General features: G+C 36.0%; 3 protein-coding genes and 1 pseudogene across 3 annotated transcripts; 1 reads left to right on the forward strand and 3 right to left on the reverse strand.

Annotated features, from left to right (window-relative positions):
* Window positions 1-896: 896 nt before the first annotated feature.
* LOC110938654 lies at window positions 897-1969 on the reverse strand (annotated as a pseudogene).
* Window positions 1970-2428: 459 nt separating this feature from the next.
* On the reverse strand, window positions 2429-3204 carry LOC110942833 (glutathione S-transferase T3-like). The gene is made up of 2 exons (XM_022184595.1): window positions 2663-3204; window positions 2429-2615 (listed from the first exon to the last, which is right to left on the reverse strand). Exons 1-2 carry the CDS (start codon window positions 3202-3204, stop codon window positions 2429-2431), a joined length of 729 nt encoding a protein of 242 aa, XP_022040287.1.
* A 5561-nt stretch (window positions 3205-8765) lies between these two features.
* LOC110940204 (signal peptide peptidase-like 3) lies at window positions 8766-14100 on the forward strand. The gene is made up of 14 exons (XM_022181757.2): window positions 8766-9072; window positions 10171-10329; window positions 10409-10520; window positions 10609-10725; window positions 10849-11006; window positions 11309-11473; window positions 11544-11578; window positions 11681-11837; window positions 11923-11976; window positions 12041-12133; window positions 12598-12740; window positions 13021-13091; window positions 13622-13705; window positions 13797-14100. Exons 1-14 carry the CDS (start codon window positions 8944-8946, stop codon window positions 13898-13900), a joined length of 1581 nt encoding a protein of 526 aa, XP_022037449.1. The 5' UTR covers window positions 8766-8943; the 3' UTR covers window positions 13901-14100.
* Window positions 14101-15009: 909 nt separating this feature from the next.
* Window positions 15010-17368, reverse strand: LOC110940205 (F-box protein At2g02240). Its single transcript, XM_022181758.2, has 4 exons — window positions 16749-17368; window positions 16202-16671; window positions 15975-16090; window positions 15010-15572 (listed from the first exon to the last, which is right to left on the reverse strand). The coding sequence occupies exons 1-4, from the start codon at window positions 16750-16752 to the stop codon at window positions 15215-15217; spliced, it is 948 nt and encodes a 315-aa protein (XP_022037450.1). The 5' UTR covers window positions 16753-17368; the 3' UTR covers window positions 15010-15214.
* Window positions 17369-20932: the final 3564 nt, after the last annotated feature.

The following is a 20932-nucleotide window of genomic DNA, read 5'->3' on the forward strand; positions in this document are numbered from 1 at the left end:
ATACGGTTACCAAAGTCGCATTTGGATTTACTTCGCCGGTAAGTATGCTAGTACAGCTAATTTCGCAGGTCAGGCAAATTCGCTGACTTCTTAAATTCGCTGAACCAGTATAATTGGAAACTTAATCTGATCAAAATTTTGAACAATTTTCCCAGATTCTCCTAACACCTTCCTGCAGAATCACAAGGCAAAATATCAGAAAATTTTCGAAAACAATATGATGAACACGAAGAACAGTCTTCGAATTTTCAAGTCTTTCAGCCAACAACTTTTCCAGAATCAACAAAATCTTTCCAGAAAACCTGCAAAACACCAAACAAACAAACCAGAAGATCAAAACAGCCAACAAAATTCGAAAAATTATATCAAACCAAGAAAAATTTCGAAACCCTAATTTCAGGTTTCAAAATTTTCGAAAATTTCTTCCTGTTTCTGCAGCCACAATTCTGAACCGAGCCTTCAAGAGCCATCGCTCTGATACCAATTGTACGTCCCCTTGATGTATGGATCTTTCACAGAATTGTCAATCTAATCAAGAGTGCGGAATCTTCTTGATCAGAATAAAGCAGAAAACGTGTAGGAACAGAAATCACTTTCAAACCGGGTTTTCTATTGATTATCAATCTCACGAATTACAATCAATCAAAACCCTAACAACCTTCAAATTTGTCCAAGCCCTAATAGCTCTCACGAAATTCTCACACAAACTGTTTTGGCTGATTAACTTAAACCCTAAAGCCTAACCTTGTTTATATAACACAAGGTTTACAAGTTGGACTAGGGTTTCTACATGGGCAAGGCCCAATTCGTCCCCTCTAGACTCAATGTGGGTTTAGTTTAGCCCAAACTCTATTATTTCACTATTACAAAGCTAAACCCGCTAACTGTTTATCGTTTAACTAATTACAAGATATCCAAAGACCAAATCTAAGCTGTTGTCACAGAATATGCACCAACACTTTTCTAATGGCCTCTTGATGTTGAGCAAATAATTTATGTTTCTGAAGCTGTGGAGAAGTTATGGACTTCACAAAGGCAGCCCATGAAGGATATATACCATCAGTGAGATAATATGTCCTATTATATTACCGATCATTCACAACGTAACTCACATGTGGGGCTTGACCTGACAATACATCATCAAAAACAGGAGATCGCTGAAGGACATTAATGTCATTGCACGTACCTGGTGTTCCGAAGAATGCATGCCATATCCATAAGTCATATGATGCAACGGCTTCTAAAATAATTGTTGGTTTACCGCTTCTACCTGCATATTGCCCGGCCCAAGCAGTGGGACAATTTTTCCATTCCCAGTGCATACAGTCAATACTGCATACCATTCCTGGGAATCCACGGTCTGCCCCAACATGGAGTAGTCTTGCTAAATCACCATTATTTGGCCTTCTAAGGTACTCTTGACCGAAGCATGAAAAAACACCTTCTACGAACTTTATAAGAGAGGCCCTTGTTACAGTTTCACTCATTCTCAAATATTTATCATGTGCATCTGCTGATGTCCATACGCTAACACCCGCATAGCTCCAGTACACTTCTACAATGGTGACAGACCTTGTCTACCTGTGGCATCACGTCTTTGTTGAAAATATATGTCGTTGGCCGTAATGGCAGCCACTATACGTAGGAATAATGGTTTTTGCATTCGAAATCTACGCCGAAAGGTTGCTTGATCATACGTTGGGTTATCAACAAAGTAGTCTTGCATCAAACGTGCCTCACCATGCTCACGTTCCTGATTGCAGTACCTCCTTCTTGCACGAGGATGATCGTGTATGACCATATTAGGCACACTTATGAGTAATTCAATCATGATGTCCTCAAGTTGACGATTTGATTGAATAACTCGTTCGTGCCATGCATCAAAATCATTCGAGTCCGATGAATCGGAACTCGAACTCTCTAATAAGCTTTCATTATATGACATTTAAAATAGATGGAATTGATAAGTTTGGGTTGGATGAGAAAATATGTCAACATAATAGTCTATTTATACAGGAAACAATGAATGTTATGATAAGATAGAGTCAAATTATCTTATCTACATAAGATCCAAGGAACCAATGAATATTTGACAAGTGGAGAACCAAAGATAATGTTAATTTGACCGGATAGAGTTAAATCATCTTATCTAAATAAGATCCAACGAACCAATGAAAAGTTGACAAGTGGAAAATCGAAGATAATGTTAAATTGACCGGATAACGTAAATTATCTTATCTAAATAAGATCCAAACAACCAGTGAAAAATTAACAAGTGGAAAATCGAAGATATGTTACAATAAGCAGATAATATTAGATTGTTATATCTTACACATACATGAAATACATAACTTGATAATCAAATATCTTACAAATGCATTAAAACATAATAGATAATCTTACACACATATGAAATACGAAACTAGATTCATTTTCCATAAAACTTCAACATCAGAAAGTTTTTCATGTCTTCATCTTGAGGCGCCAAATGGTCCTTTGCTAAAAGAGTGTTAAGATGCAGAAGTTGCATTTTCTTCGTGTCTCTTTCATCCTTTTGACGTAGTTTTTCTTGCTCCAGGTCGAGTTTTCTTTTAAAAAGTTCATTCTCAGTGTCTCTACAAAGCGTCAATGCATAAAGTTGTTCAGCAACTCCATCAGAAACCTTACCTTTACCCTTTTTTTAGCTGCATCTCTACCTGTTGGACGTTGAATTGTGGAACCACCACTATTTGGTGTTTCTGGCTTGGAATAGTTCCCTTCTTTAGTAGTTCTTGATCTTTTCGTACTGCCTCCACTTTCTACTTCCTCCATTTCACATTCTGGTCGAGAACGTGTTGTGTCGCGATGTATTTGTAGCTCCCACTTCGGGTGTTTACACATAACTTCATTAAAAACCACAGAATCAGTGAACTTGCTTTTAGCTTCATGCTCATAAATTTTATGAGCTTCACCTTCAATATCTCTCTGGCTCATTCCGCTTTTTACGCGACGATATGCTTCCCGATATGCACCAACCCACTTTTGGACACTTTCGTTAAGCCGTTTATAACGACCTTTCATTTGTTCTACATTCCTTACACCAAGCTTTTCTAGATTTTCTGCCTGAGCTTCGTCATACAACTTCTTTACTTCTGCCCACAATGCCATAGATCTCTGGTTCTTGCCACGAATTTTATTTTCACTAGCAAGACACCATGATGACATTAAAGCAACATCTTTAGTAACATCCCATTTAGTACTTCGTGTATGTTTCTCAGTGTTTGGTGCGGTTGAAAATTTTTAGTGACATGAACATGACTCGGGTTTGAAAGAAACATAGTGTTTTCATTGTATTGACTATTCGGGTAATCTCCAGAATCTCCAAGATTCACATAAAAATTTGGAAATGAAGAACCCATGTTAGAAATAAAAAGTAGGATTAGATATGAATATAAGCCAGTTATGTGTCATATTTATAACAAGTTTCATCCATTTTTAAATTAGATAATGTTAGATTTTAGATAACAAAATTTATAAAAAAATCTAACAAACCAATAGAATGTGGACACATGGCAAATAAGATAGTGTTGAATTTATATAAAAAAACATTTTTTTTCAAAAAAATCAGTATATTTAGTTTCATTTTTGAACGAACTCTGTTTTTAATAAAATTTATACCGGTATGCTCACAAAAAAAACTAAGAAATACAGTATATTTAGTTTTATTTTTAAGTTTAAATTAGAAAAGTTATTTAAGTAATTTATTTGATAGGGGAAGAACTTATTAAAATAAAAATTGAAAAATAATATTAATTTGGTGTACCAATCATAGTGAGACAAATGGCATGAAAAAGTGACAAAAATTGAAATTGGATGGGTTGTGACTTCGTCGCTGTACCAACCAGGTTGCCCAGATTTTTTTCTTTTTTTTATTTTTTAAAATGAAACCAATACAAATTGACCAAGTGGCAACCCAACTCATTTGAGGTCACCAATGGGAGTGGTCTAAAGAATTCTCATCCTCATTTGAGTTGACTTGTTCTCTAAACCCAACAAAATATTAAGCCCAAATAAATCATCATCACACTTGGGCTTCTTCCCTACCTTAGACTTTTCTAGGCTTGAAGAATATGCAGGGTTGGGCCGGCCCAGACTCCCAGCAAAATGTTTCTTTTTTCTTTTATTAAAATTGTAATTATTCTCCCTATTTTCACCCTCCTCTTCTAGAACCTTGTCAAAATCAAAAATATTGCAAGGAATAAAATTTTCGTTGACTTCGTTACTTTCCAAATCATTCTCCACAATTAATGGAGGCTCATGAATGCCATTATTGAAATTATCAGTTTCCAAAAAAGTGTTCTCGGCTCCAATGCCAACTTCCGACGATCCGTTTCCGTTCACAAACTCCAATGGAGCTTCATCTTCACCAGCCTTGTTCAAATCAGCATCTTCCATCTCGCATTCGTTGGTGTGCTCAGGCATAGGATCTGGCGTCGGCTCAGTCATAGACTCAGACGGGATGCTAACTTGATAAAATTCCGGTACCCATTCATCGGACTCCCCCGAAACCCAAACTTTAAATTTCCTTTCTCTCCATACCAGCGTCACTTCTTCACAAATCCGTTTACCCTCACCGACCACGACCCCAATGTATTCAAAAGAAAGATCGCCATCATCATCGGACTGTTTTGCTCGGCGAACGATCTTACCGAAAACGCCTCCCACAACGTCTATTACTTCATTGTTAATCAACTGAAGAGGAATCCCCATTATCTTAAGCCATGCCAAACGATCATAACCAAAGGACTGACCTTCCCAATAATCAACCGAAGAAAATCTTCAAGGACCTCTCTAGCCTCTTCAAGAACTGTGGTTGCCGTTTCTTTATCTTCAAAGGATATTAGTACAGCTAAACCTCTAAGATATTGGACCCTTCCCAAACCTGGACAAATTTCATTCAAAATAATGTGGATACTTTTTAAAGCATCTAAGTCCAACATGCGAGCAATCAAAGCCTTCCCATGCAAACAATGGAACTCGTTCACCTGATTATCGATAAACACCGTCTTAGTTTCTGTGAACGACCCTTGTCTCCCCGTAAGAGTGTCTTTAAACGAACGAGTCCCATTGAAAAACATTGTAGCTTTCCTTCACGATGCATTCCATCTTTTCTTTCAGCATGTTTCTGGTCCGCATTCTTCTTTGGCATCTTCTCAGTTTCCGACCAGATCTCTCCGTCTTCAAGAGTGAATCTGGCCGCATTCGCCTTCAACCAGCAATCTCCGATACGAGTGTGACAAATCCTGCGTATCAGATCCCTCTGTCTTTAACATATAGAAAAGAAATAAAGCCAAATCGATTGCCTGACCTATCCCGTTTTCGAGCAATGTAAAGATCATAAATATCGCCATAGGTACGAATGAAATCCGATAAATCATTCCCACTACACTTCGGCAAGTTTGTTATGAATACCTTTGTTAATCTTCTTTGAATGTTCACCGGAATCGTGAACCGACGGCTAGACATTCCCGAGAGTATCGACAAATTAAGTTTGATGTAACAAAACTTTGGATCGAATCTTGTTGTTGGGTTGGACGGTTTCTAGCATCTCAAATCCTTCCCGAATCCAAATGTAGTCGAAACGATGAAACCCTCACCTCAAGTTCATATATGATATATGTAAGGGTTTTGGGCTTGTTTATTTTATTATAATTTGAAATATTGTTGGGTTTGTTTATTGAGCTAAGAATTAGTAGTGGGCTAGTTAAAGGTATTGGATATTTGGGTTTAGTTAGTTAGGTATTAAAAGTTATATAATTTAGGTAGTATTTTAAAAAAATAAGAGTTTACTAAAAAAACTTTTAAAATATAAATTGATAACACTTTTTACCTAAGGGGTGCGGACGAAAAATTCCGAGGGGTACAAACGGAAAATTCCAAGGGGTGCAGACGGGATTTTCGACGGAACTTAGTACTAATTTTTTTTTCCAGGGGTGCGTCCCCCCACCTTGGGCTAGGCTTGGGTCTGCCCCTGGCTGGAAGCCTAGAAATGAAAGATAGTAGCTGGCTATAAGGGGTGCGACTCGTGTGGGACGATACATGTGATCCGCGACGGGCTTCGACGGTGTATAATTTCACAAAAATAAAAAGAAAAGGGTTATTGGATTTTATCACCCCTAACTATCGGCATTTGGCCGTTGTCACCCCCAACTAACACTTTGACACCCGACACCCTCAACTTGACTTTTAGTTTGTGCTGGTACCACTCACTTAAATCTTTATTAACTGAGTTTGTTTCTTATCCTACGTGGCATATAGCTGATGAGTTGGACATGATTACGTGGCGTATGACGTGGCATGATGATGAGTACAAAGATTTTTATATATTTTTTTAATTCTGATTAAAAAACAAAATATTTTTTATAAAACCTCAACCTCTCCCGTCAACATCTCAGCCAAATTAGATTCCATATGAGCCCTAATTTCCTTGTCCCCAAATTGAGTTTGAATCAGACTATGATATAGAAATCAAGTTGAGGTTTCTTTCATGGCATAAAATTGAACAAAAGGCATATGATTGAATTTACAGATTGCAAAGAGCATACAAGATGAGGGCTTGTTGGATACAGATTGCAAAGAACATACAAAATGAGGGCTTGCTGGAGTTTCTGCAGGTTCGGCGAACTGCAAAGGTGGTGATGATGGTTGACATTATCTCTTTCTACTCTTTCTCCTCTCTTTTTTGGTCGGAGTTGTTTTGGGTGTTAACGAACGTGGCAAGTGGTGCTTGTACGAGGCTCGTCGGAAGGATTATGGTGGTGATGATGGTACGGTCGGATGTGGGTGTTCGAAAATGGGTGTTTGGTGTGTTAAATGGTGAAGGTGGTTAATCGTGGAAGTTGGACGGAGTGGTGGAGGTGGATCTGGTGCGGCGAAGATAGATCGTACGGTGGTGGATCATCATGGGTGGTGGTTGATAGGAGATGGAGTAACGGTGGTAGTGGTGGCAGTTTGGTGGCTCACGGAGGTGAGTTTGAGTTGTTTCAAGTAATATGTATGGTGATGATATTGTGGTTCGAGGTGGAAGTTGGTGGCTCACGGTGAAAGTGTTGGTTGTTAATGGCTGAAGTTGTGTTGTGTTGAGGATGATGATGATGAATGGTAGAGAGAGAAAGAGAAGTACAGTGACATAATTTTTTCTTTATACAAGTAATATATACACAATGGCCACTTAGGATAAAAACAAGCCAAGTGATCAAGAATTGGCCACATAGGATAAAAAATTTAACTGAGTTAGTAAAGATTTAACTGAGTGGTGCCAGCACAAACTAAAAGTCAAGTTAGAGGTGTCGCGTGTCAAAGTGTTAGTTGGGGGTGGCAACGGCCAAAGGCCGATAGTGGATGGTGATAAAATCCAATAACCCAAAAGAAAAACAATAATGATAATATTCAGTTTCTAGAAATATTAAAAAATGATGGGACTAAAATGTTATAATGTGGGAACTTTTAGATATCCATAAAAAAAGTAAAAAAAATTATTCCATATATAAATAAGTAACTTTTTCATGCATATACACTTGTAACACGTGTTTTAGGGATTTTTCAAAAAAAAAAAAACCTTGATTTTTTAGTTTTAACCCAAAGGTTTTTACCTTTTACAATTTTAACCCTATAAAATTTGTTTTTTTAACTTTAACTCAAAACTTTTCATTATTTGCAATTTAACTTCACAACTTTTGTTAATTATACTTCTCGTCTTTGGTTTAACGTTTTTACGTTTCGTTACGTATAGTTCTAAATTTTTCGAGTTCATAGGACGCAACGTACGGGTGTGGTTCAACTTTTTATGCTTTGTTTCAAATTTTGAAAGTTAACATGGCGCAACGTGCATATGTGGTTCAACGTTTTTACCTCTATTTTTTCATGTTTGACAGGTTCGTCGCAACATGTAGATCCTAGGTCGAGTCAGTGTTGGTGGTCGATCACGGTTGTGTGACATTAATACTATTTGAAGCCGTTTTACGCCCCGCCGCAAAGCGGGTTGTGCTTTGGGGGTTTTCTAAAGAAAAAATGGTTATGCATATGGTTGTCGTAACCTTGGCTTTAAAGGTTTTCAAAAAAAAATTGATTTTTTTTTTTACTTTTCACCCAAAAGTATTTCATGAATTACTTTTAACCCAAAACTATTTGTTTTTTTTTTGCTTTTAACCCAAAACTTTTTATCTTTTGCAATCTATCCTCACAACTTTTTTTACTTTCAACTTTGATCCTTTATAGTTTTCATTTTTCGCAAATTTTCCGTTTTATGCTTGGTTCTAAATTTTGTGACTTAACACATCGCAACGTGCGTCTTTGGTTTAACTTTTTTTACGTTTCGTTCTAAATTTTGCGAGTTAACACGACGCAACGTGCGTGTATGGGTGAACGTTTTTACATCGTCTTTTTTTTTCGTTTGACAGGTTTAACATAACGTGCGGGTTTAAGTCAACTTAGTTATAATTAAAGAATCCCCGCCGCGGATCTCAATTCTAGTTAAAGAAAAAAAATCAAGTAACTTGTGAACGTGTGAATATCCAACTGTAATCGGAGTTGAACTCCTGCAAAGGAAACAAAGGGCATGTTTGGCTAAGCTTTTTGTAACAACTTATTGACTTATTGGCTTTTTGAAAAGTCATAAGCTCTAAAATGGTGTTTGGCAATGAGGGTGTATGTGAGTGGAAAAAGTGACTTTTTCAAAAAGTCACTCCATACTGACTTTTCAAAAAGCCAATAAGTCAATAAGCACTTTTCAAAAAGCTTACCAAACATGCCCAAAAAGAGGGAAGAACATCAACTTCCTTTTTCTCTCAATCATCACTCTATCTATAAACCCTAAATCAACCAATTAACCTTCAAATTCGATCTTCAATTTCAATTGCCGAAAACAACAACCAACAACGGCGATCAAGGAGCAATCGGAAGGATATGAAGAGGCGTAATCGCAACTGTATAATTCCGATATTAACAGTAATTTACGGCATTCTGTTCTCTCTTCTCTCTCCAACAGCAACCGCCGATGGATCTCTCACCTTCTGTGATAACACATCTGTTTCAGTAAGATTTCGTTTTCTATTTAGGTTTTATTGAGGCGCTCATCGGTTGTTTAAAATTCGTCTGCAATTAGGTTTAATCTGTTGCTGTTAATATATCATTTCATGCGAATTGATGTGATGTAATGAATTAAGAGTGGTTTATGATTTTGATTTTGATTTTGTTTTTGTTTTTGTCACACGATTAATGATTTAGCTCGTCTTTTAATTGTTATTATTATGTTGATTACTTATAGTAAGATTGATGTTTAATTGTCAACTGAAGCTGCAAAGGAACAATGAAAACAGTAAAGTTGAATTTTGGTTTTTGATTTTTGATTTACAATGTAACATGTTATCTTACTTATAGTAGTGAATGCTATGCTGGGAGCTTAAATATGGATAAAGAAAATTATATCACATGTTCGGTTTTGGGTCGTGAACGGATCTCTAACGATGATGGTCCCTTTGATGCTTGCTTCAAAATGGACACACATGTTATAGTAGATGGTTGATGGACTAGCCTAGTGCAATAACACATTTCTATAAGTAAAATTTCGTTTCACATTTAGGTAAGTTTTAGGTTTTCTTGATGTCTTCATCGGTTGTTAAAATTAGTCTGCAACTAGGTTAATTAATCTGTGGTGTTAATGTATCACTTTATGCGAATTGCCCTGATGTGATGGAATTTGATTTCAATTTTGATTTTGTTATTGCCAAAACGTCGGTATGAATTTTCTCTTTTAATTGTCATCATGTTAATCCATTATAGTAACAATGGAAAATAATAAAGTTGAATTTTAGTTTTTGATTTACAATGTAGCATGTTATCTTACCAATAGTAGTGGGTACTATGCTGAGAACTCGAATATTAAAAAAGAAATTATATCACATAAGAGCAAGTCCGGTTTTGGGTCGTGAACAGATCCCTAAGGATGACGGTCCCTTTGATGCTTACTTCACATGTGTATGTATGATTCTTCTATACTGGATGGTTGATAGACTAGCATAATGCAATTATGTTTGTACTTCGTAGTCGGCATCCATATTTTTTTCTATATATATTACATATTTACATGGACTTTATAGATACTGATATAGTTATCATTTGGAAATATATCAGGTATTGATTAAAATTTGGGTTGATGGTGTTGAAGGCAAAACATTAGAGGGTCAAAGTGCAACGTTTAGTGCAAAAATTCCCAAAACGGCTAATGAGATTGCTAAGCAGTCTGTTGTATTGACAAATCCCGTAAATTGCTGTTCCAATCTATCCTCAGAGGTGTTTTAATCTTCTGATCCCTTATAAGATATTTGATTTTATTTTGACTTCCCGAAATAAATTTAGAATTATTTAGCAGTTATCTGGCTTTACCGCCTTGGCCCGTCGTGGCGATTGCGACTACCTTGTTAAAGCTAAAGTGGCACAGGAGGCAGGTGCAGCAGGCTTGGTGGTCATAAATGATAGTGAAGGTGCCACATTAATGTGAACTGTCATGTTTTATTTTAGTTTTTGAACTTCTTCCATAATTTTTAATTTTTGTTTTTTCTGGTTTTGCAGATATAGTGGAAATGAGTTGTTCTGAAAAAACCGCATTGGACATAAGTATTCCTGTTGTGATGATCTCAAAGCATGGAGGAGATGCTTTGAATAAATCTCTATCGGCAGGAGGCAAAGGTAACCACATGATTAACATACTTGGAGCAATAAACTTATGCATGGTGGCATGACGTATAATCTATAAATTGTTTTGTTGTTTTTATATTTGTCGGAATTGATTATTATTATTTGTAAATACAGTGGAACTTGTCGTTTATGCACCTGAAAGCCCAATCATTGACCCTGGAGCGGCCTTTTTATGGTTAATGGCAGTTGCAACTGTAGTCTGTGCCTCACTTTGGTCTGAGATCACCAAAAGTGGGGAGACCAATGGGAATTATGATGAGCTTTCACCAAAGGTTCTAAATGCAGTACTCTTTAAGGAACATGCTCGTTTCAGAATCAATAAGATGTTGAGAACCGCATAACGCACATGTACGTAGTGCATAAAAGATAATCGTAAGTAGTGGGAGAGAGAAACAAAGACGGTTACTTTGTGCATCACCTTCAAAGCAATAGGCACAAATGCATTATGCAGTTTTCGCGGTTCTCAATGTATTATTGGTTCTGAAAGACTGAAACCAATGCGCCGATTTACACACACATATATACATAATTACATATACACCCATGCCTGACTTGAAATTGCTTAATTGGGCAGTCCAATCACAAGGATGATGAAGAGAATGAAGTTATTGAAATGAGTACAACGAGCGCCGTGGTATTTGTTATTTCAGCATCAACCTTCTTGGTGCTGCTATATTTCTTTATGTCATCTTGGTTTATCTGGGTGCTGATTGTATTTTTCTGCCTTGGTGCTATTGAGGTATCATCTTACTTATGCAATGCAAATTCTACAAAAACGTTTACTTAAGTCATATTTTATTTATCATCAGGGGATGCATTCTTGTATGGTGGCGCTAGTAAAAAGGTAATCTGGAACTGAGTTCGATTGTGGGTGCTTAATAGTCCATGATGGTCAACATGTTTCTCAAATATTTGTTTTTATCGGTTTGTTCTTTTTTCCTCACAGCAAATGTAGAGGGTGTGGTCAAAAGACAGTCAACGTGCCATTTTTTGGGACGACAACTGTCATGTCTCTATTGGTGCTTCTGTTTTGTATGGCATTTGCAATATTCTGGGTTTGGACTCGGAAGGAGTCATATTCTTGGGTCGGTCAAGACATTCTTGTAAGCTAATTTCACAATGTTCTGCTATTGTTTTCTTTTTTGTTTTAAGTTTTTTGGTTCTTGAATATCAGTGTTCTTTCAACAGGGTATCTGTTTGATAATAGCAGTGTTACAGTTGGCTCAATTACCCAATATTAAGGTACATATATAATTTTTAATTATTATTATTTTTAAAATGTTTTCTCATGGTGTTGCTATTCCAGGTGGCTACAGTGCTTCTTTGTTGTGCATTTATGTACGACATATTCTGGGTTTTCATATCTCCTGTTTTCTTCCACGACAGCGTCATGATTTCAGTAAGTGATAAAGCATATAGGGGCAATTACGTAATACACCCCTGGAAATTTGCATAATATCTATCATATTTACCCAACCAAAAAAAAAAATAGTATAAAAATTATTCAAAGTGCTTAATAATTCATATTAAATTATTAATCCATCTCATTAAATACAATTTTTAAGAAGACCATTATACCCTTTATTTCTCCTTGCACTCCAAACTCTTATATTCTAAAACAAGTTTAAAGGGAAGGGTATACATGTCATAAAGTTGATAATGGGTATATATGATATTTTGATTTCAGTATTATACCGAGTTTTCAACGGGATACTTGAAAATTGAAATTATCACACTTTTATAAATAACTCTTTTATTTTTTAACCTAAATGAGAACTAGCCAAATAATGTGTTTGTTATTCATTTTGATTCCATGCTTGTTATATAGTGGTAAAAAATGTTAATTTATTTTTAATTTTGTAGGTTGCTCAAGGTGACAGCAGTAGTGGAGAATCAATTCCTATGGTTCTAAGGTTTCCACGACTATTTGATCCTTGGGGCGGATATAGTGTGTTGGGCTTTGGTGATATTCTTTTTCCGGGCCTGCTTCTTTCATTTACTGTTAGGTGTGTATTCTACAGCCCAATCTTCTTTTATCATGATTTGTGTTCATATCACTGCTGCCTTTTGCTAGTGGTGACCACATTGACCCTTTACTTACAAATGGATCGATATGATCTGTATCTACTTAGCTAAAGGGTTAAAGGGTCAGATGGGTCGAAAGTTGCTCAGTTTTTAAATGCTTAAAACATCGTGTAGCACTTTATTATAAGAAAATTAGATTATTACCTTAACAATTTAGTTTCTGTCATTCTTATATAATACGTCAACTATTTTATATTTTAGGTATGACAAAGCAAAAAAGAGGACATGGCAGGATGGATATTTTGTGTGGTTGGCAATCGGCTATGCGTGCGGTGGGTATTCTTGCAGTTTGATGAACTTCCACACAGCCGAGCCAAGTGAGCCCGAGCTTGGCTTGTTTAATTTATGAGAGCTCGAGCTCTATATGTAAAGCTTGAGCTTGGCTCCTTAATAAGTTTCCAAGCTTTATTGTTTATTAAATATATAAATGTTTTATTTATATACTAGTTAGTAGTTACACACACATATATGTGTGTAATCATATTTTTATATATAACCAAATATATAGTACTTTAGCTATTTTTATCGTAATTTTAGATAATAATATCTATTATGTTATTACATAAAATGAAAATTTAATATATTGATATAAATAATAGGCCTGTTTAGGCTCGCGAGCCTTGTTAATCACGGTATGTGATGCTTGGGCTCAAGCTTGTTTATCAAATGAGCTCCCGTTTGAGCTTGAAGCAAACCAATCTCGAGTAGCTGACCGTTTATACCCCTTTGTGTGTGTACTTGTGTATTGTCAAAGTTGCATAGGATTAATTAGAATTTGACGCGGTCCCTCTCCTTTCTGCAGGCCTCTTGTTAACATACTTGGCATTGTACTTGATGAACGGCCATGGTCAACCTGCGCTGCTCTATCTTGTTCCTTGTACACTAGGTATTTCATTTACTTTGACAGCTCGTGTTAAAATGTACTGTTCGTGTTAATATAATGAATTTCCTTTTTTACACGTTTGACTTTATTGTAGGGACTTGTATCATATTGGGATTGGTGAGAGGCGAGTTGAAAGAGCTTTGGAATTATAACGCGGATGAATCAAAGCAAACTTTAGTAGGGGACGGGGAAGCTTGATTCTTATCATATCTATATGCTCCCATTGTTGCAGTAGCATTGGCTTTTTTTGTTTCTTACCATGTTCATACACGCTAATATTTTGCAGTAGACCTACAAATCGTTTCTTTATCAATATACAGCATCAAATTTATTGCATATATACACTTTTGTATTGTTTCAATATTATTATGCTCTTAAGAGGCGTTTGATTTCTTTAAGTTTGAATCTAATTTTTTTAGTAAACCTCAGATTGCGTCCATGAGGTTGACCTCCACTCTTGAGGCTAACTGCCGTTACCATTCTGTTAGTTTTTAGATGAAATGAATTCCGACTCTGCCACACTGCTGCCGTCCTTCATGCAGCAACACACAAGTTCATTCTATTTACATGATGTTTCTCTATGATTTCCTCCTTTTACAGATTACTGATTACCTGGAGCAACAATTTTACAAGAATTTGCGAAATGAAAACGTGGCTGTAGCTGTACTGCTGGTTTATGGGAAATTATTAACCTCTTGTAAGCAGCAGGTGTAAGTTTAATTATTACACCCTTGGCATAACTTTCACTATCCACTTTACTCAGTTTTTAAATCATTCTCATTTATCTTTCATTGTTTTAACCCAATACATATTTTATTGATCCCATATCAAACTTAGGGGTTGTTTGGCAACATCTGAATGGTTAAGTGCTGAACCAATAAGAGGTCTGAATCATTAAGTGATGAACCAATATGTGTTGGCTTTGATGATCACAATAAACTTTCAACACTTCCAGGCCTTTCTTTGCCGGTAGATTTTTGGGAATCATTGGGACCCTACTAGATTAAGCATAACACCACGAAATGCAAATTCTTGGTTGTAATGCCCTTGCCAACTTCGTAATGTAAACAACCAGGTACTCAAGTACAAAGCTTTTGCAACAATTCTTGGCAAAATAGTCACACAAACATGGTTTGAATGCAATATCAATAAACTACTATGACTTCCTTTTTGGGATCCTTTGGAAATCTTTTAAAAATAAATTATTTTCCAGATAGACAATGCATACCTGTTCAACTTAGAAATCCTTTGGACTAAAGTGACAAAAGTAACCAAACCTTAGAGACAATACTCACATTTGAAGGCCCTGAAAAAAGGGAGCCCAAAGCCCTTACTTTCATTCACCCTTGAACCTATATTGTACTTTTCCATACAACCACCATTCCTCTCTTGTATCAATTTAGATCTACTCTTGTGTGTATTCTAATCAACTTATTATCCAAAACTTTTACAAGAACTCATATGCACAATGGTTTTCTAGTAATATGAAGACTAGATAAGTTGCCAGCTTTGTCAAGCTTTCTCCAAGGGCCGAAACTCGATTCCTTCTATTACTAAGACAGACGAATAATATTTCTTTGAGCTCTCAAATACAATTTCTAGATCAACATTTCTACTATCACTAGTAAGCTCATATAATTTAGCCATTAACCATCCATCTTCTCTTTCATCTGCAAGTTGCACAATGGAAGATTTTGTGTTCTCCGCCAATTTGTATTCTAGTGCTACATATGGAGGTTCGCCTGTTGGGTTCTTTTTCATAAATTTGAACACGAGATTTACTGCATATACTGTTTTTGGTGACAAGAACTGGGTTCGGACTCGTGTTTTAAATTTCCTATTATATGCAAGATAGCTTCCCATTTTAAATCTGTAGCAATGAATGGTGCATTAATATATGAACAAAAACATAAAAATGAGTTTGTCAAGAAGTCTACTCACCCAGTTCATCAGCATTTGTTGGATTTTTATACATTAAATATGAGTTTTATTTAACAACAACATGAGTTGGATCCTCTAGTTATAGAGATGAGAACCTGATGATGATCCTGACTAAAAAGTTTTGGTTCCGCCACAGCAGGGGCGAAGTATAGAAGAGCGCCCCCTCCCAAACTTTTCGTTCAGTAGTGTTATATATGTAGTTTTCGTATAGAAATTTTTGAGTATATACGTTTTTGACCCCCCGTCATTCGGGTCAAGCTTCGCCACTGCGCCACAGTATAGAAATAGGCACAAAAATTTAGAATCAAAAAGGAGGAAGAGAACAAATCACCTTGAGTTATATTCAGATGAATATGGATCCTTGTGATATATACTTGCAATAGGAATCAAACATTCTGCTGCTGATATCATTTCACAATGTTCTCCGTTTTTATTGAGTGAAAACCACTGCCCATTGAAATTACACATATTAAGCTATGATATGAATATGGAAATCACACCTTATCATGCATGATATAAAAAATGAAGTTTTAAAACAGTATAGGTATGGTTAAGTACCGTTTTGCCCATGTTAAGGAGGACCCCTTTCGAGAAAAGCGTGTTCAATTCCTCTTGTGATTTGTAGAGCAATGGCGGCACTGCAGTCGCCATCATTTCTTCGTAGTCCATTGGCACATCGTAAGTCTCTTGAATTTCAAGTGCGATTTCGAGTTCCTCTACCACACGCGCCATAGTTGGTCGTAGTTCATAAGTTTTCTGCAAGCATTGGTATGCAATGTTTGAAAATATTTCTAAAGAGCTCGGATCCATTTGTTGCTTCAAGTCTCGAAAGATAACATGGTCTAGCTTCTTCTCTTCAGAGCTTTGCTTCCACCTTTGCACTAAACTATGGAACTGACCGTCATTATATTCAAAACATAATCTCCCACATAATACTTCAAATAAGACCACACCAAATGAGTATACATCGGACTCTTTTGTTAGGAAGTACTTTTCCAAATATTGGGGATCTAGGTAACCAGGGGTGCCTACAATATTGGAGAAAAGAAATGTGTGTTGCTGATTAGCGGGGCCTATTTTCGACAAACCAAAATCAGAAACTTACGCATTCAAATTATCGTCCAGTAATATATTGGAGCTCTTGATGTCACGATGGAGAACTCTTTGTTGTGTTCCATTGGGATCATGAAGATAACTTATTCCCCTTGCGGCCGCAAGGCATATGTTTAAGCGTTGCCTCCATGTGAGAGAAGTGGAACTTAAGTGGCGGTCAAGACTACCATGAGATGCATACTCGTACACAAGGATCTTCTCACCATCATCTTTGCAAAATCCCAGAAGAGATATGAGATGTTCATGCTTGTAACGAGAAAGCATCATAATTTCTTTCAAGAACTCAGGGTCTCCCTGTCCATATCTACGATCTAGGCGCTTAAAAGCAGCCATGATTTGCCTCTTAGAGTGAGAGTGAGTGATTGATCCTCTGTAGACCTTTCCAAAACCACCAATACCGATAATGTTTTCGTCGCCAAAGTTGTTGGTGGCTGATCTTATATCTTCAAGCTGGATTTCAAGATCATGGAACTCCTTCATGAAGGCCATTAATAATTTGTGGATCAACTAATAAAATAAAAATCTAACTGAAATCAAGTGTTTCAAGCAAATGCATGTAGAGTAAACCTTGAAAGGAAATACAAATATAAGTGATGAAATTTGGACAACATGAGTGAGCAAAGTCAACCTTTTATGCGTGTTAAATATTCAACGTTGGGTGTTGAATAGTCAGCTTTCATTCAATTCTTTTTATTTGGCCAAAATAGAAGTGTTGAAAAAAAAAAAAAAAAGATTCTTTACATGTGAACACAATGACTTGAGGATTGATGGAGAAAAATAGAAAACAATCGAAATACAAATATTGTTTTGTATTTGATTCGGGTTTTTGTGGTCACGAATATTGTTTGATTTTCGATTTTTTTTAACACCCCTAGTTAAATGAAATTTTTTTTTTGAAAGGTTGCTAGTGATTCATAGTAACTCCATCAATTTCTACACTATAATTAATTATAAATCATATATATTTTTTTTTTAAAATGATCTTTCATTTTTAAAAAACTCCTACATCACATTATTCACATCCATTATTTTTGTCTTTATCTTGCTCACAAACACTTATTTTATTGTATTATTATTTTTATACACTCATAATAATATAATAGAGGATGAATACTAACTTTTCATATATAAAAAGTTACTGTAACGATTTTTCAAATTATAAAAATAGGATATAGATATGGTGATCTTGATATGGAGTAAAAAAAAATTAAACATTTAGTTTAAAATGAGAAACTCTTGTAAGTGCTCTTAGATGACAAAAATCGACACTAGTTGTTCAAAATAGTACCAAGAAAGTGAGAAAACTCAAGCTACGGTGGAGCATTTCTGTAAATAGCGTAAACTAGGACTAAAAGATTTTGGTATGAGTTAAATGCCCGGATAGTCCCTGTGGTTTGACCTTTTTTCACCTTTAGTCCATAACTTTCTAAAATTACAGTTATAGTCCCCAACTTTTTCAATTTCGTTCTCGGATCGACCCTGGCGCGGATGGAGGTTAGTCTTTTCAGTTAAGTGGGTGTGAAATGACCTAAATACCCTTACTTTAAAAAAATAAACTTTAAATCAATAACCATCTTCAATCCAAACACACCTCTTCTTCCTCGGAGGAACCGGTTCCTTCGGGTAACTTACAGAAAAAGCTGCAACACCTGTTGGAATCGATTCCAACGGCTATAATGCCGTTAGAAATCGATTTATGGCCGTTTAAATCTGTTTCAAGTATATATATATATATATATATATATATAGGGTAAGGTTCATGCGAGAACCACCCTTATTGCGAGAACCGCGAGAACCAGTGTGAACAGGGGGTATTATTGTAATTAAATATTGAATGTTAATAACACGGTGTCTACAATCTCTGCAATTCGATTTCCCGGTGTCTACAATCTTCTGCCCATCGAGTTCCATTGTCAACATCACCGTATCATCGTACAAACTAGGGCACGATTCAGGGCACAAATTGAACAAAATCATTCATCATCGGTTACTGATTGTTATTACATTCAGTAATTGATTACAAAATCATCGATTACCATTGCTCGACATGCCCTAGAAATCAGAAATCATGTCGATTCAGGGCACAAATTGAACAAAATCATTCATCATCGGTTACTGATTGTTATTACATTCAATAATTGATTACAAAATCATCGATTACCATAGCTCGACATGCCCTAGAAATCAGAAATCGTGTCCGTTTATTAATCGCTGATCGGCTATCGCTGCCAAATCTCAATTAGTCGCCAATCGGTAAGGATCTGATTATTACCAGTAGATATATATATTGTTCTTTAGGTATCTGTTTTTTATCAGTAATTTTGATTTCCATCAATGATTTATATGAATGTGATTCAACTCGTTGATCTGTTAACTGTGCTTGTTATGTTATCGCACAGATCTTATAAAGTGCCATAGCCAACCTAGTATGTATATGTGAACCAAATAAAGTTAATAATATCATTCATGTGCATAGTGAATTTGAGCAGGTTTGTTTAGGAAATGTGTATATGATTTTGGGAAATTAGAAAATGCTGGTGTTGTTGTTTTAGGTAATGCACATGTGCATAGTGAACTTGGGAAGTTTTGTGTAAGATACGTGGTTTTGTGTAATTAGGATATGATGGTGTTATTGTGATTTTGTGTAATTAGGATATGATGGTGTTATTGTTTCATGTGATTCACATGTGCATAGCAAACATAAACAGCTTTGTTTAATATACGTGTATATGATTCTGTGTAACTAGATTTTGTTGATGTTGTTTAAATTGATGCATATGTGCATATTGAATTTGAGCACATAACATTAAATGTTACATATGGATTGATGTTAAGCATCATTATAAGAATATGTGATGCACATGTGCATATAGATGCACAAATTCATATCGTTACAGTGATGAAAAAGTTTGTTTAGTGCTTATGCACATATGCATATTTTGCCATATTAGTTTAAAAGGGTCAGTTATTGATGAAAATGCGCTTAATGTGCACATGTGCATAATTTGCTAGAATAGGTTAATAAGGTCATTCCAGTTAAATTGTCCACGCCTGGTACATGGAAACAAATTGCCAATATTTCCAACGATTTTGCAGGTTTGGGGGTGGATCTAATGTCGTTGTTTAAGCGGGCTCAGATTCTGGAAGGAAGTATGGTTGGGTGACCAGTCGTTGTGCAGCAGGTACGCACTTTTATATGCGCTAGAACGCCGCAAATCAGCGTGTTTACAAGAGCGGATGGGGGTAGAAATCGGCCAACTAATGCTGCATCTCCAATGGTCTAGGCTGCAACTTAACCCGTCTGAACTGGCTGAGTTGTCGGACTTAACCTATGCAGCGAATGCGGTCTCTTTTGAGGTAGGTCCAGACAGATGGATGTGGTCTCCGGAATCCTCAGGGTTATTTATAGTTCGTAACATCAGGAAGATAATCGAAGAAAATTCGTTTCCGAATGATGGTTTCGGGTTCTTTTGGAACAGATGGGTGCCGCTAAAAATAAATTTATCAGTTTGGAGGCTTGTTTTGGATAGACTACCAACAACAACGAATCTTAGTAGAACGATGTTCTTTGATGTCGCGTGCAGTTACGGAAGGATAAAGAAATGCAAGGAATAGGACAAGAAGACGAATGCACGATGTGATGGATCTTATGTGATGGATGATAAGGGCGACAAGACAGTGGAAAACATTAATGAAAGAAAGTTGGATAGAACGATGTTATATTGAAAATTATGGTTGTTTTTTGTATGGTGGTTTATATGTTAGTTATTTTCTTTTAACGATAATTTATATTTGTTTATTGGACGATGACAACCATGTGATCGTTAATTCCATAATTTGATGTAATATGGTATACTATATGTTGGAAATGCACATGTGCATAAGGTGAATTAGTATGCATAGTGGTGATATATGATGTGTTACCGGATGATTATATTCAGTTTACAACGTTTTCAAATGTTATATGGTGGTTGGTATAGTATATGTTAGAAATACACAAGTGTGAAATATTGTGACATGAATGATTGTGTTGCCTATGCACATGTGCATATTTATATATTATGATGCATCGTGGTAATTCATGATGGTGTTTGGTATAGGATATGTAGTTTACAATGTTGTATGGTGTCTGGTATAATATATGTTGGAAATGCCCAGGCACCTATTGATGTGATA

Source organism: Helianthus annuus, chromosome 14 (genome assembly GCF_002127325.2).
Source record: "Helianthus annuus cultivar XRQ/B chromosome 14, HanXRQr2.0-SUNRISE, whole genome shotgun sequence".
NCBI lineage: Eukaryota > Viridiplantae > Streptophyta > Magnoliopsida > Asterales > Asteraceae > Helianthus > Helianthus annuus.

What these genes read in the sequence shown, in the direction of transcription:
- LOC110942833 (XM_022184595.1), bottom strand. Translation starts at nt 3,204, where the DNA reads ATGTCATCATGGTGTCTTGCTAGTGAAAATAAAATTCGTGGCAAGAAC. An exon ending in AAAAAAAGGGTAAAGGTAAG is followed by an intron (nt 2,616 to 2,662) that starts GTTTCTGATGGA and finishes GACGCTTTGTAG; the next exon opens with AGACACTGAGAATGAACTTT.
- LOC110940204 (XM_022181757.2), top strand. Translation starts at nt 8,944, where the DNA reads ATGAAGAGGCGTAATCGCAACTGTATAATTCCGATATTAACAGTAATT. An exon ending in TCTATCGGCAGGAGGCAAAG is followed by an intron (nt 10,726 to 10,848) that starts GTAACCACATGA and finishes TTGTAAATACAG; the next exon opens with TGGAACTTGTCGTTTATGCA. An exon ending in GGGTCGGTCAAGACATTCTT is followed by an intron (nt 11,838 to 11,922) that starts GTAAGCTAATTT and finishes TTCTTTCAACAG; the next exon opens with GGTATCTGTTTGATAATAGC.
- LOC110940205 (XM_022181758.2), bottom strand. An exon ending in TCCTTAACATGGGCAAAACG is followed by an intron (nt 16,091 to 16,201) that starts GTACTTAACCAT and finishes TTCAATGGGCAG; the next exon opens with TGGTTTTCACTCAATAAAAA. An exon ending in TCATCTGAATATAACTCAAG is followed by an intron (nt 15,573 to 15,974) that starts GTGATTTGTTCT and finishes TCATTGCTACAG; the next exon opens with ATTTAAAATGGGAAGCTATC.